This window comes from Nelumbo nucifera, chromosome 3, assembly GCF_055504915.1.
Source record: "Nelumbo nucifera cultivar China Antique chromosome 3, China Antique-T2T, whole genome shotgun sequence".
NCBI classification, from domain to species: Eukaryota; Viridiplantae; Streptophyta; class Magnoliopsida; order Proteales; family Nelumbonaceae; genus Nelumbo; species Nelumbo nucifera.
The window spans coordinates 100041496-100055913 of NC_142651.1; the positions used below are offsets into that span (position 1 = coordinate 100041496).

The window sequence follows — 14418 nt, forward strand, 5'->3', positions numbered from 1 at the left end:
TATGAAGAAAAAAATTGGAAAACAAACAATTTAGTCAAACGTTACATGAGTATTTTGGACATTTGACATGCATCTTGTTGGAGGAGAGAGAATATACTTACAACTGCTCAGGCAAGGTTTCAACAACAGGCAAAAACTTTGGACCAACTTATGATAACCATACCTCTATATCCAGCTGGGCCTTGAATCTTGATGTCCGGATCACCTGCCAACAAAATATATTCTTAGAGATTATTAACATTATGTGCGGTGTTACATGGAGTTGGTTTGGAACGTATTTCGTTGGCAAGAGATCCCAACTCCCAACCCACAAACATTCGGGCACATTCGATCTAAAGGCGGTGAAAGAGTTCGCATGAGCGCCCGCCCTACACGCGCTCCACATTACATCCAAACCGTGTATTCCGATCATCTTACCATGAATTACAGGAGATGTTGTTAATGTACGCTGAGATGTGTACGTAAGCGCCACTTTGTACCGACGGCGGGAAATTGTCATCCTCACCGAATAGTTGGCGGGAAATTCCCCTAAAACATTTGGACATTATTACCCCGGTCATTTCAACGTATTTACACCTGCTTGTCCAGTAAATAGTTATGTTTTTGTCTACTGCCTCTCCTCTTGCTCTCCTTTACTCCTCTTTCTGCCTTGGTTCTCTCCTGCCCTCCTTCGCTCTCGCCGACGAAACCTTCGATCTGGTAATCCATGGTGAAAGTCTCGAATTCCGAGGCCTCCTCCTCCGAGGCTCCGTCGAATTGCTCGATTTCTTCTGATGAGGAGCCGAAGAACGAAGAGATCAACGAAGAGGAGGACGAAGAAGAGCTCGAAGCCGTCGGGAGGACGACTGGCTCTGATGATGACGAAGCAGGCGAGGACAATTCACAGACTGACGACGACACGGGCGCCGATGGGAAGAGCGAAGAGGATGAGGATGAGGAGGTAAGGACCAAGGATGCAGACTTCAATTTTTTATTGGATTTGCAGAATTTCCTCGAATGAAATGGTTACGTATTTTATTTGCTAGTTAAGGTTTTTGTGATTCTTTCCTCTGTCAACTGGTATTTGGAGGGTTTTGTAGGTTTAGGGTTTTGATTGTTACATTGGAAGGTACTTCTCTGTCGCTTTTCCTCATCTCACTTGCACTTCCTGGTTTCACTGCTTAGCTTACCATTCGAAATTTTATGAACGTACTAATCCTTTTCCCATTTATTTATTTTTTCTCAGTTATATGTGAATATATGCGATTTTTAGTCTTGTCTGAGTTTCCTCCTCGGATGCATATGCACACACTTGCTCAATTTATTACAGAGCGTTCATTCAAATTCTTTCTCTCTGCCTCGTCCAGTTTTCCTCGGTTCGATTATACATGTCAAACATAGCTAATTTTTGTGCCACTGTTCGATTATTTCTCTGGGTGTTCTAAGAGGGGCCTTATATGTGTTATAGAGTATATGTTGTCTAAGCATTTTTTACCATTTAAGTTTTTTTTTTGTTATTTTCCTACAGGGTGGAGACACTTCGGGTAATGCTGAGGTTGGAAAGCGTGAAAAGGCCAGACTGAAAGAATTGCAAAGGCTGAAGAAACAAAAAATCCAGGAAATCTTGGATGCCCAAAATGCTGCTATTGATGCTGACATGGTGCGTGATTCACTATAGGTTGACCATATTGCTACTTTCTATTTGTTATTTTTCACTTGTCGTGGTAGAGGGAGTCACGGATGGATGTTTTGGCACCAGAACAATAAAGGGAAGGGCCGTTTGAAGTATCTACTGCAGCAGACAGAGATATTTTCCCATTTTGCCAAAGGAAATCAATCTGCATCTCAAAAGAAACCAAGAGGAAGGTATGTTGCGGATGCAATTTATGACATTTTTTATTGGGAGGTTAAAAGCAGCTGAGACTATTGGCACCCAGCTAAACTGTATTATGACACTGGCACATTGATAGTTGATACTCTATCTTTCTCCTTTCAATCTTCATAACCAATAAAATTGAAGAAAATTAGGAAAGTTCCAGAATCAGGAAAAATTGAAGAACAATGCAAGTAGTGAACCAAGCTCTCAACAATTAATCATCCCAAAATTCATTAGACCTTGAGATACTTCAAAGAGGAAGGATCACAACAATTCAAGACTTCAAGTGTGTCATACTTCAAACCTCATGTTGCATATGCTTTTTCTATATCTCCTATTATCAATCTATGTCTCATGAGTATGTGATATTTTTTTGATGAATGAGTGGTATTTTTTAAATAGAGGCACGAGGTGTTACCTCCCCTAAAAGGTGGTTCCAAACCCAACTCTTTTCAAATTGCAGTTACAAATTAGCCAAAAATAGAGAATCCCTTGAAGCCCCTTGTTTAGCTAAAGAATCTACCAAAGCATTTGTCGATCTACTAACCCACTAAAAGCTAATTGACATGGTTCTCGTAAGCCATTTGACTTTTTTGATGATGTCCCTATATCCCCAAACAATAGTTTCTGGGTCCGACATCCATCCCACTATCACCTTAGAGTCTCCTTCAACTATCAAATTAGTTACTCCAAGTTGGTTGGAAATCTGTAGTCCTTGTACCACACAACTAATATCTCAACCCTTGTAGAGTCTCCATAACCCATTGGACCTGAGAATAAGGACAGAATGTTGCCATCCTTATTCCTCAAGATCCCTCCTATACCTGAAGGTCCTGGATTGCCTTGACCGCTCCTATCAAAGTTCAACTTTACAACTCCGTCCGGAGGGGGTAACCAACTTGCTGGTGTTCTATTTTTCTTGGATGATGTGGAGGCTACTGCTGTCCAACTCCTTCGAAGGTCATCACTAGAGTAATCCGCAAAGAGATCAGTAGTTTTTAGCCAAAGGATTGCCCTTGTTAGTATACACTCCTTTATTTCAGCAATGCTTCTCTCCTTCCCCTGGAAAATTCTGGCATTTCTTTCCTCCCAAATGGTCCATAAGAGGGCTGCCCTAATACATTTCCACATTACTTTCCCTTTCTTTGTTGGCCAACCAAAAAAAGACGGATCAAAAAGCAGATTTACTTCATCACGAGTATGTGATATTGCTAGCATTCTTTTTGGAAAAGAACTAGGAAAAGTGTTTTTATTTATGTTCACATCTTAAGTCTGCAGGCCATGCTTTAGAGAAGTTAGATACTTTTCATGCATCAGTATTTCAAGACAGTTCCACAGAGATAGGGTGTGTTGTTAGGGAATCCTGGACAATCAAGGATTGGGGGTGTTTTTAGGGATGAGAACGGGGTCATTTCTGCCATGTTCTCAGGTCCAATTGGAGTGGGGGATTCTCTTAGAGCTGAGATCTTGGCAGTTGTGGAAGGAGTTCAGAAAGCTAAGGAGATGGATACCGGAAAACTCATAATTGAAGGGGACTCGGAGGTGGTGATAGGGTGGCTGAGGAAAGACAACTGTGTATTATGGAAATACAGCATTGAGAGGAGAAAATTCAAGTGGCTATTGCGGGAAATGGAAATCAGGATGAGTTGGGTTAAAAGAACAGCTAACTCTATAGCTGATGGGCTAGCCAAACAGGGGATAGAAAGGGATGTAATGTTTTGGGCTAAGTTGTAACTAAACTGCTTCTTCTTTTCCTTTTCTTTCTTTGAGAACTTAAGTTGTTTTTGGAAGATAAGAGTGTTTGTCTTCCTTGCTGTAACTATTCTTGTGATATTTTAATAAAATTGCTGAAATTGTTATTGATAAAAAAAAATTAGGGTATGCTGTATTTGTGGATCATGCATTCTGTTGATGATTAACAAATAATTTTTTTCGTGTATAAGTTGAAATATATATATATATATATATATATATATATATGTTTCATTCGGAGCATTTGCCATAGTTTTGATTGGAAGTTCTCTACAATTCCATTTTTTTGCTGTGTGTGCATGCATGCTTGTGTCTGTGTCATAGTTGTCAAGGTGCATAGGTATTTTAGGCCATACTGGAACACCTACATGCATTGGAGAGCCTAGCACCTACCTAGAAATAGAATTTGACAAAGAGGAATATAAAAAGCACTTCCAAAGGACGCCAAAAGTAAAACTGCTTTGAGAAAGATACCTTTGTTTTGAGGAATGCTTAAAGAAAGACACCATACAGAACCAAAAATAAACCAATAAATAAAAAAACAAAGAACTGAGTCCTAGAGTGATAACTTGGTGATTAATGCTAAGGCAATGAGGACATGGAAAGCAGAAGACAGTGAGGGCCCCTGTTGGTTCAATGTGGAGGTAGCAGAAGACAGAGAAGGCAGTTTGGATGTTGCAATTGCTTTTGATACCTCTCCAATTAACTTGGTGATTTCAGAGGTAGGGATAGCAGGAATTGCCCATGGGCCACAAGAAAACAGCAACAATTGCTCCCTTGCTCATAATGTGGCTGTGTTAAATGGATTTTGGAAGATGCTTAAGTGTTTCTTTTCCTGATGGGGAGAGAGGATGCAAAGTTGCTGACTTCCTTGGAGACAAGTCACCTCGAAGTTTGTGCTAGTTTGTAGAAGAAGAAGCACGTAGGGGTGGTTGTGGTTCAGATGGCTGAGAGCAGCTATGAATCAGATTTGTTGCTGGCTAGTATGGACTGCGTCCTGGGTTGCAGGGGCTAAGAAGCTTGCTGATTTCAATGATGGTGTGGTGGTGAAGACTAACAGATTTGGAAGATGCAGTAGCCGAGGTAGGTCTAGAAGGGGTAGAGGAAAGAAGGGCTTGGTTTAAAAGGTTGTTTTTGTGTTTCGTTGTGCTTTGCTTTGAGCCAAGGTGGGGGTGGGGGCTGGCCTGTTTTTTTTTTGGGTCCTTAAGTGTAGGTAAGGGTGTCAATGGACCGGTTTTGGATTGAACCCCGTCCAGTCCAAAATCAATTTGGACGGATTGGATAGACCAACAAGACATATTGGATTGGACCAATCTGGTCCAAAATATTTATTAGATTGGATTGGATTTGGTCCGTCCATTACAAGTTTATATTGGACTGGGTTGGATTAAGCCAATATATGGTCCATTGATATAAGATAAGAATATATGTGTCAATGGACCGGGTATGGGTTAAAGCCAATTTAAATTAAAATGATTTAAAACAGATTGAACGGTCTAGACATTGAATTGGACCAGTCCAAATTGGTCCAAAACATTCATTGGATTGGATCTGGTCCATTAATAATGGACTCACATTGGACTGGATCGGATTGGACCAAATCCAGTCCAATCGACACCCCTATGTGTAGGGCAAGGGAGAGATGCTAGGCTGGTTTTGGCAGTCTTTGTTTTGTCCTCTGCTTGGTTAAGTAGGCTTGTTGTTGGGTGTGCCCTTCTGGCTGGGGTTCTCTTTTGGCTCTCCTGGTGGCTGTAGCTGGTGTTAAATTTTGTGGTTTGAGCCTCTTTGTACTTTTTTTCTTTCTTGTTTATTTTATTTATACTTTACCTTTTCAAAAGAAAAACCTAGAGTAATAAAATGCCAGATAAGTATTTGAAGCAAGGTACATTGTCATCTTATATCTTTAATAGGTAGATTAGAAGATACATTGTCATCTTATATCTTTAATAGGTTTATTAGAAGTACAAGGTTACAGTTGTAGCAATTCATATAACGAATATGCTTTTCTTCATTTTGGCTTCTCACTTAAATGGGTTTTTTTTTCGCTAGGGGCCGTCATGCATCCAAGGTAACAGAGGAAGAAGAAGATGAAGAATGTCTTAAAGAGGAAGAGGATGCCTTTTCTGGTGCAGGAAATACACGATTGGTGACACAACCTTCATGTAAGTTGTCACCCATATTTCATAAGTGGCATGCATATTGATATATTTAGAAATTCCAATGTTTTATGCCATACTATTATAAGAGGTGCTTCATGGATAAATTCCATTGTACTTGTGGATTTTGATATCCTATTTTCTGACCATCAGGAAAAACACTTCTCCAGGGAAAGTTCGATGGTCTTCCATCTCTTTCTGAGTATATTGTCTTTGCTTGTCCTCATTGTATGTGTTAACATAGATTAGAAACAAAAGTAGTGCCAATATGTAAAAGGGGGAGAAGGATCTTTTGGGTTTTGTAATGTCTAAGAAGTAATTTTTTGATATCTTCCGAGTTCTGAAGGGCTACACAACAGGGGGTAGCCCATCCCCCATCCCATAACACCCCCCCAACCCAGGTGCAGGTGGGATTCGATCCCAAGTGATCCCAAGTCTCCACTACCAGCAGGAGACCATACCAACCAGCTGGTTGGCATCTTGCAATGTCTAAGAAGTTGACTTTTCTTTCAGTGAAAGAAAACTTTTGGCATTCACCACTCTGCAATGCCATGAAAATTCCTTGGTTTCAAGATGAAACAATAGGTTAACCCATGGATATTTTTTTATAGTTAGTTAACAGAATGAATTTCATTCCCTTTCAAAGAAACCATGCTGACTGTGAAAAGGCCAGCAAGGCAATACAACAGAGCTGAAAGCTGACCTCTCATTTGTTAATGCATTTTGGCGAAAACTTTATATTGCATTCTCAGATCCTGGACAAACCCCAGGCTAAACTATCTCTTGAATATCCTCTACTTAGCTAGAGCATTAAGAAGTTTATTAGCACACCTTGGGATACATTTGAACGAGCAACTAAGATTTCTTCATGAAGACTGGGCTTTCTTTACTGTAGGACTGAATTTCCATGGCACAACGTTTTCTGTACACAACCATGAAACAAAAACTTGACTAAATTTCTCCACTTGTTTGTGGCTACTATCTTTAAACCTTGCATGAATTCCATTGGTTTAGATCTTAAAGAGTTTCTGATACTATGCAGGCCCGAAAAACTCAGTTTTGCACTGTCTCATATCTCTGTTCTTTGCTTCCTTCTTTTTAACACATCCACGACAATTTGTCAACCTCTCATTAGATCATTCGTCGATACCCCTTTGAGATTAACCCACAGCCATTTAATGATTAGATTGGATGATGTTGGGGAAAGCAATGGATAAACAGGGCCTTTGGGCCCTTTACTCTGGAAAATGGTGGCTTTTAAAATGTGAAATGGAGGATTTTTCCCCATTATTGAGATTTCATAAGCTGAATGCCCCATCTCTGACTCCCACCTTTTAATTGTTAGTTGTTTTATGTTTAATCTGCTTCTCTGTGCAGGCATTCAAGGGAAGATGCGGGATTACCAGCTAGCTGGGTTAAACTGGCTGATACGTCTTTATGAGAATGGCATAAATGGAATTCTTGCTGATGAGATGGTATGCAGATATAGTTTAACATTTAATTTTAGGTTTCTCTATCTTCTGTCATGTTAATTATTGGCAGTAAGGCCAAGTTTTGACTATTTATTTATTAGTTGATATGTTGATCAAGATTTCTAATTAGAATTGACTTCTTCAGTCTGTATGTGCAAAATTGTATGTTGTATATGTTTTTATGATATATCCTTTTCAATGTGATACTATGAAATGTTTTCTTTCCAACCAGTTCATGTGAATGATAACTTGGGGTAAATTCCACCCAGGGTCTTGGCAAAACATTGCAAACGATCTCCCTACTAGGTTATTTGCATGAGTTCAGAGGAATCACTGGACCTCATATGGTTGTTGCACCAAAATCTACTCTTGGAAACTGGATGAAGGAGATCCGGCGGTTTTGTCCAGTTCTGCGTGCAATAAAATTTCTGGGAAATCCAGATGAAAGAGTATCTTAACCAATCTCAGATTTGTGATGTATTCCTTTGCTTGCTGTACTTTTAGAATCCATAATGTTAATGACTTGCTCTGGTTTTTTATTCTGCAGAGGCATATACGTGAGAAATTATTGATTGCTGGTAAGTTTGACATCTGTGTGACTAGTTTTGAGATGGCCATCAAAGAAAAAAGTGCCTTGAGACGCTTTAGCTGGCGCTATGTCATTATTGATGAGGCTCATCGAATCAAGAACGAGAATTCGCTTCTTTCGAAAACAATGAGACTCTATAACACCAATTACCGTCTTCTTATCACGGGGACACCTCTTCAGGTAGCTATCTATAATTGTCTTGTCTATGTGACTCTAGCATGTGCTTGTCATGGAGGGTAGTTTCTCTTTTGTAGTATCTTCTGCATTTGAGGTGAGCACAATATAATTGAATATTCTGATCCATGTACCTGACTTTTTGTAAGTTAATAATTTAAAGCAGGATTTTACAAAAGGTTTTTCTCCTTAATGGTTTATGTAAAACACAAGCATTTAAAGGAGTTGGGTTTCTTACTATTGGATGGTCTTCCGGTTATTTTTAACTTCCATGCATGTTGATGCGTCTTCCCAATGCTGTATTTGGCAACCACTATATTGCCTTCTCCATAAAGAGAGCTGAGTTTAAACAAAGAAACAATCAAAAAAGAAAGTAAGATGATCTCAATTTCTACCTGGTTGATTTGGTCATGTATGTGCCTAACTACATATGTATGTTAAATGAACTCAATTCTCTCTCTCTTTCTCTCTCTCTCTCTCTCTCTTCCCCCTCTATCTTGATGGTCTGTCACTGATTTTAGATCCTTATCATCAGTTTGAGTAGTTTTCTGTTTCTTTTTTCCCTGTATGAAACTTGTAGATTTTTAGGCATCTTCTGCTAAAGTTCCTGGACAGTAGTAGTAATATTGATATAATTTTTGCTTATATGCAGAACAATCTCCATGAACTTTGGTCTCTTCTCAACTTTCTGCTGCCGGAGATATTTAGTTCTTCTGAAACCTTTGATGAGTGGTTTCAAATATCTGGTGATAATGACCAGCAGGAGGTTGTTCAACAGCTTCACAAGGTAAAGCTTTTACCTGTAATCTTTGAACACCTTTTTTTTATTTACCTTTACTGGAGTGATTGTTGTGTTCTTTTGCACCTTTGAAGGTCCTTCGTCCATTTCTCCTACGAAGGTTGAAGTCGGATGTTGAAAAAGGCTTGCCCCCCAAAAAGGAAACAATACTTAAAGTAGGGATGTCCCAAATGCAGAAGCAGTATTATCGTGCTTTATTGCAGAAAGATCTAGAGGTTATTAATGCTGGTGGAGAGCGTAAGCGTCTTCTGAATATAGCAATGCAATTGCGTAAATGTTGTAATCATCCATACCTTTTCCAAGGTGCAGAACCTGGACCTCCTTATACCACGGGAGAGCATCTTATCACAAATGCAGGTGGGAAGGAGATATCTTATGGATTTTTTTTTTCTAAAGTTATTTGGTACAAATTAGTCAGCCAATTGTAAATATCACTTCCCATCTTCTTGTAGGTAAAATGGTTCTTTTGGATAAGTTGCTCCCAAAACTAAAAGAGCGTGACTCTAGGGTCCTGATATTTTCACAGGTCTGTCATTTATGGAGATGCGTGGTTTTGACTAATTTTCTTAGAGTGCATAATGAATTGATGATTCCAGTTCATCTATGCTACTTGTGCATCTACTGTAACCCCAAATTTCTCTCTTTCCTTCCAAGTGTTGAGAATCTGCCTTTATTGATTGTATTTTTGTGGATGGATGCTTTTGTTTTTGTTTAGATGACAAGGTTGCTGGACATTTTGGAAGACTATTTAATGTTCCGAGGGTACCAGTACTGTCGGATTGATGGGAATACTGGTGGGGAAGATCGTGATGCTTCCATTGAGGCCTTCAACCAGCCGGGAAGCGAGAAGTTCATCTTCTTACTATCAACCAGAGCAGGTGGCCTTGGTATTAATCTTGCCACTGCAGACGTTGTCATTTTATATGACAGTGACTGGTAAGTCACTCTTGTTTGGTGTAGTTTATTGTTTGTTGTTTAATCAATGGTAGTAAATCTGCGAGGATAACCTATTTAACCCAGGAACCCACAAGTGGATTTGCAAGCACAAGACCGTGCTCATAGGATTGGTCAAAAGAAAGAGGTTCAAGTGTTTCGCTTCTGCACAGAGGTTTGTTTGTTTTGTTTTTAATTTATTTCAAGGCCTACCTGAAAGCCATTTCTATCGTTTGAAATGCCATTAATGTTTCCTTTTTTTCCTCATTCATGATTTATGATGATTCAGTACACCATAGAGGAGAAAGTGATTGAAAGGGCTTATAAAAAGCTTGCATTGGATGCTTTGGTGATACAACAAGGGCGATTGGCGGAGCAGAAAAGTAAAGGATAATCTACTTTATAAGCTTCCATGTTGGTTTATTAGTGACTTGTTTTTAGAAGTCTGAAATAACCTGTTCTTGAATCTTGATTCTTTTATGGATTCATTGGTGCAGCTGTTAATAAGGATGAACTATTGCAAATGGTGAGATTTGGTGCTGAAATGGTGTTCAGTTCCAAAGATAGCACGATTACAGATGAGGATATTGACCGAATCATAGCTAAAGGTGAAGAGGCAACAGCAGAGCTTGATGCCAAGATGAAGAAATTCACAGAAGATGCTATCAAATTTAAAATGGATGACAGTAAGTTGATGCATAAATGAGTTTTTCACCTGAATGCTCTCTTTTTTCTCTTACATGATAAAGTAACATAATTATATGCATTTACCTAATCATCCATCTTTTTTTTTTCTTTTTTGCAGCTGCTGAGTTGTATGACTTCGATGACGACAAGGTAGGATAAATTCTTTGAATGCCACACCATACTTCCAATCACTATGAAGCAGCTAAGTTTAATAATTGGACATAATGTTTTTAGACATTTTACTATATTACTTGTGTTGAATTATTCATTATTCAACTTTGTTGAAGGACGAGAACAAGCTTGATTTCAAGAAGCTTGTCAGCGAAAACTGGATTGAGCCACCTAAGCGAGAGCGGAAGCGCAAGTAAGATTTTTTTCCCATGTTGGGGGGTGTTGCAAATGGTTTTCTTGTAACTTGATAATTTTGCCATGCTTCTCTTTTAGTTACTCGGAGTCTGAATACTTCAAGCAAGCAATGCGCCAGGGTGGGCCAGCAAAACCAAGAGAACCACGGATTCCTCGTATGCCTCAGCTGTAAGTTATCTTTTGATGTGAATTTCTGTAGGTAGAGGGCTGTCAATGGTTTGGATTTGGGCTTAAAGTTATATCTGTTAAATAATTGGATCACTCATGGATCGCCCATTTGATCCGATTAAGATCCAAATCTGATTAAGTTTTATATAATTATGTATATACACAACGTTCTTAATTAAAAATTCATTATTTCATGTTTATATAAATTTCTTGTAAATTATTTTTTAAATAATTCTTAGCGTTTCTTTATTTTAAAGGTAGTTAAAGGGACTTGGTTTAAATCTGAAAATATGATAGGATTTGAATATGCTCCAAGAGCCCTTAGATCGTGGCTGATTTTGGATTAGATTTGGTTTTGTAACTTATTTTTGCATAATTAGATTGAACTTGGATAATGGTGCCTTTTTGTTCTCAGGCATGACTTCCAGTTTTTCAACACACAAAGGCTAAGTGAGCTTTATGAAAAGGAAGTGCGCTACCTCATGGTCAGTGACATTTTAAATGTTTTTCTTTCTGTTCTGATCCGTGGCTTGCTCATGGGTTTAGGATTTACTTAATCTATATTACCATATGTTTTTCAGCAAATGCATCAAAAGAATCAGATGAAAGACACTATTGGAGAAGGGGATGAAACTGAAGGTTCTCTCTCGTTTTTTAGATTTTGTTTTATTTTTGATATTCAAGATTCTGGTTTTTTCCCTTTCAGTGGTATATTCAAATATCCCTATTGGACTTACTTTTGGCCAATTATTCCTGTTTAGATTTAGGGGATCCATTGACTGCCGAAGAACAAGAAGAGAAAGAGCAGCTGTTAGAAGAGGTAAGTCTATTATTACTGTTATAATTGGTTCTCTTGATATTTTCTTTTCTTTCTGAAGAAAATAAACTTTACTTTTTTTCCTAAACTTGATTCTTGGTGAGCTTTAGGGATTTTCAACATGGACTAGGAGGGATTTCAATACTTTCATCCGAGCTTGTGAGAAGTATGGTCGGAATGATATAAAAAGTATTGCTTCTGAAATGGAGGGAAAGTCGGAAGAGGAAGTTGAAAGATATGCCAAAGTCTTCAAAGAAAGATACAAGGAATTAAATGGTAATTGTATTGTTTCTCTTTACGCATTTTCAGGCGATGGTGCCACATGGATATGTTACACCTGCAATGTCAGCTGTTGGATGTGAGAATATAATATAGCACATAATGATATTAGGAGGTTTTCTACAGTAATTTTCACATATCCTGTATCTCACTTTGAGTTATATTGATTACAATTTGAGCCATGAAATCAGTGTTTATTAAACCAAACACAACCTTTTTTTTCTGTTTTTAAAAATTTTAATTCTTATCCACAATTATATCAGGTTCTTTTAGCAAGATGCATTTAATAATGTGAACTAGACTTAATGGGCGACTTAGACATACCCTGTTCATTTAATTGTTTTTTCTCACTATTTACTTTTTGTATACAGATTATGACAGGATTATTAAGAACATTGAAAGAGGGGAGGCAAGAATCTCTCGAAAGGATGAGATAATGAAGGCAATTGGGAAGAAGCTAGACCGGTACAAAAATCCATGGTTGGAACTGAAGATTCAATATGGTCAGAACAAGGGAAAGCTGTATAATGAAGAATGCGATCGATTCATGGTGAGGTTTCTTATAATTCCCCTGTTTTATTTCTATTTTCTTTTGAAATTTCCCTGTTTTTTATGAACTATATTGTGTGCACTGGGTGGTTTCAGTTATGCATGGTTCACAAGCTTGGGTATGGGAACTGGGATGAGCTGAAGGCAGCTTTCCGCACCTCACCCCTATTCCGTTTTGATTGGTTTGTAAAATCTCGCACCACTCAAGAACTTGCAAGGCGCTGTGATACCCTTATTCGGTTGGTAGAGAGGGAAAATCAAGAATTTGATGAGAGAGAGAGACAAGCTAGGAAAGACAAAAAGCTTGCCAAGGTTGGTATTTTTTTTGCTGGGTTCTGATCCAAGTTTGTATCCCCCCCTCTTTTCAACAATGGTATGGTGGTGTATCTAACTACATGTCCTTTTCTTTTCCTATGTATTCTCCCCACTCAGAGCATGACACCATCAAAGCGGGCCATGGCTAGAACGGCAACAGAGAGTCCAATATCAACTTTAAAGAAAAGGAAACAGTCGGTGATGGATGACTACCTAGGCTCAGTAAGCTATACTTTCCAACTTTTTCGTTCTTTATTCAGGATTCTTTAAAAGAGCATCACTAATGCCATCATAAAAGGGAAAAGTAAACATGGGGTTGTGTAGAAAGACACGGTTGTAAGGTGCTTAGTTTTGTTCACCAGTTAAGTGATGGACATGGGTCACATGTCGGGCTGCTATCCAATTGTCCAAACTTGAATTCAAAATTGATCCCATTAAGGGTGATCCAAATTTAGTCCCTCTATAATTGGATCGAATATGGATCCACCCCTATCTAATCCGATAGAATCTGATTTGATTTAATTTAAAAATATATACTCCTATATACTTAAATTATATTGTATCTATTTTGAATGCTATCTCTATAGTTCTTACTAAATTGTCATAACTTCAAGTTCCATACAAGTAATTTTCAGTTCATTTTTTCATGAGATACAATATCAAAGCCATTTTTAGTTTATTTTACAGATAAACATAATCCGATATAAAACGAATCAAATTTGGACCTACCTATATCTGATTCAATTAAATCGGTTTGCAGCCCTAGTAGCCCACATGGCCCATGATTTTTATCATTGGTATTCTCTGAGATGTGTTACTGAAGCTTTTGGATTGATGTTCCCGTGGTTGCAGGGGAGGAGGAGGAAATGATATTTATGGGAGGCAAAGTTCAGATTGTTATAACCATATATTTTACTAAATCGAACATATGCATCAAGTAGGATTCTGCCCCAACTAGCGATATCAGGTTCACATACAAGAATCCAGCCTGGCTGTGGCTTTATTTTTGGATAGGTGGAAGGACAGTTCCCTTGGTAAAAAGGGTAAACATTTAGGAAGGCAATGTATGTACAAATACTGAAATGAAATGATCCATCCACTTTTTTACGTGAGCCTACGTAACACAAGCTAGACTAATTTAATCTATCCAATTTTTTCTTTTTATTATTTTATTTTGTTGCATACACCTTGTCAAAGTAGGATCAAGTAATGCTTCTTCTGTAGTGCTGACCATTTATAAAGGGAAAACACGTGGTTATTGGCCGGCCACTGAGGCGAGTTCACATCTGGGACGCCCCACAAATATCCCCACTGCCCAGTGATCAGTGATGTAGTAGTACTTGTCATTGGGTAATGTTCCCAATGAAAGGTGTGATGTGCTATGGGACATTGTTGTGGTGGTGCGGATGTGAACTCGATCGGGTAAAAGGCATGCATTACACGATATAAACGAGATCACATCTTCCCACAAGGAATCGCCCCAATGTCCCACAGCACATCCCCGCCG

The 14418-nt window shown here is 38.5% G+C and overlaps 1 protein-coding gene across 1 annotated transcript; it reads left to right on the forward strand.

Moving 5' to 3' along the window:
• The first annotated feature begins 612 nt into the window (after positions 1-612).
• Positions 613-14078, forward strand: LOC104587602 (putative chromatin-remodeling complex ATPase chain). The gene is made up of 25 exons (XM_010245274.3): positions 613-940; positions 1508-1639; positions 1739-1845; positions 5657-5769; positions 7141-7238; positions 7505-7684; positions 7783-8004; positions 8651-8785; positions 8872-9154; positions 9250-9323; positions 9513-9733; positions 9818-9905; positions 10020-10113; positions 10228-10416; positions 10536-10567; positions 10705-10781; positions 10862-10951; positions 11367-11436; positions 11533-11590; positions 11713-11771; positions 11879-12044; positions 12419-12597; positions 12693-12908; positions 13029-13133; positions 13764-14078. The coding sequence occupies exons 1-25, from the start codon at positions 707-709 to the stop codon at positions 13779-13781; spliced, it is 3240 nt and encodes a 1079-aa protein (XP_010243576.1). The 5' UTR covers positions 613-706; the 3' UTR covers positions 13782-14078.
• The last annotated feature ends 340 nt before the right edge of the window (positions 14079-14418 follow it).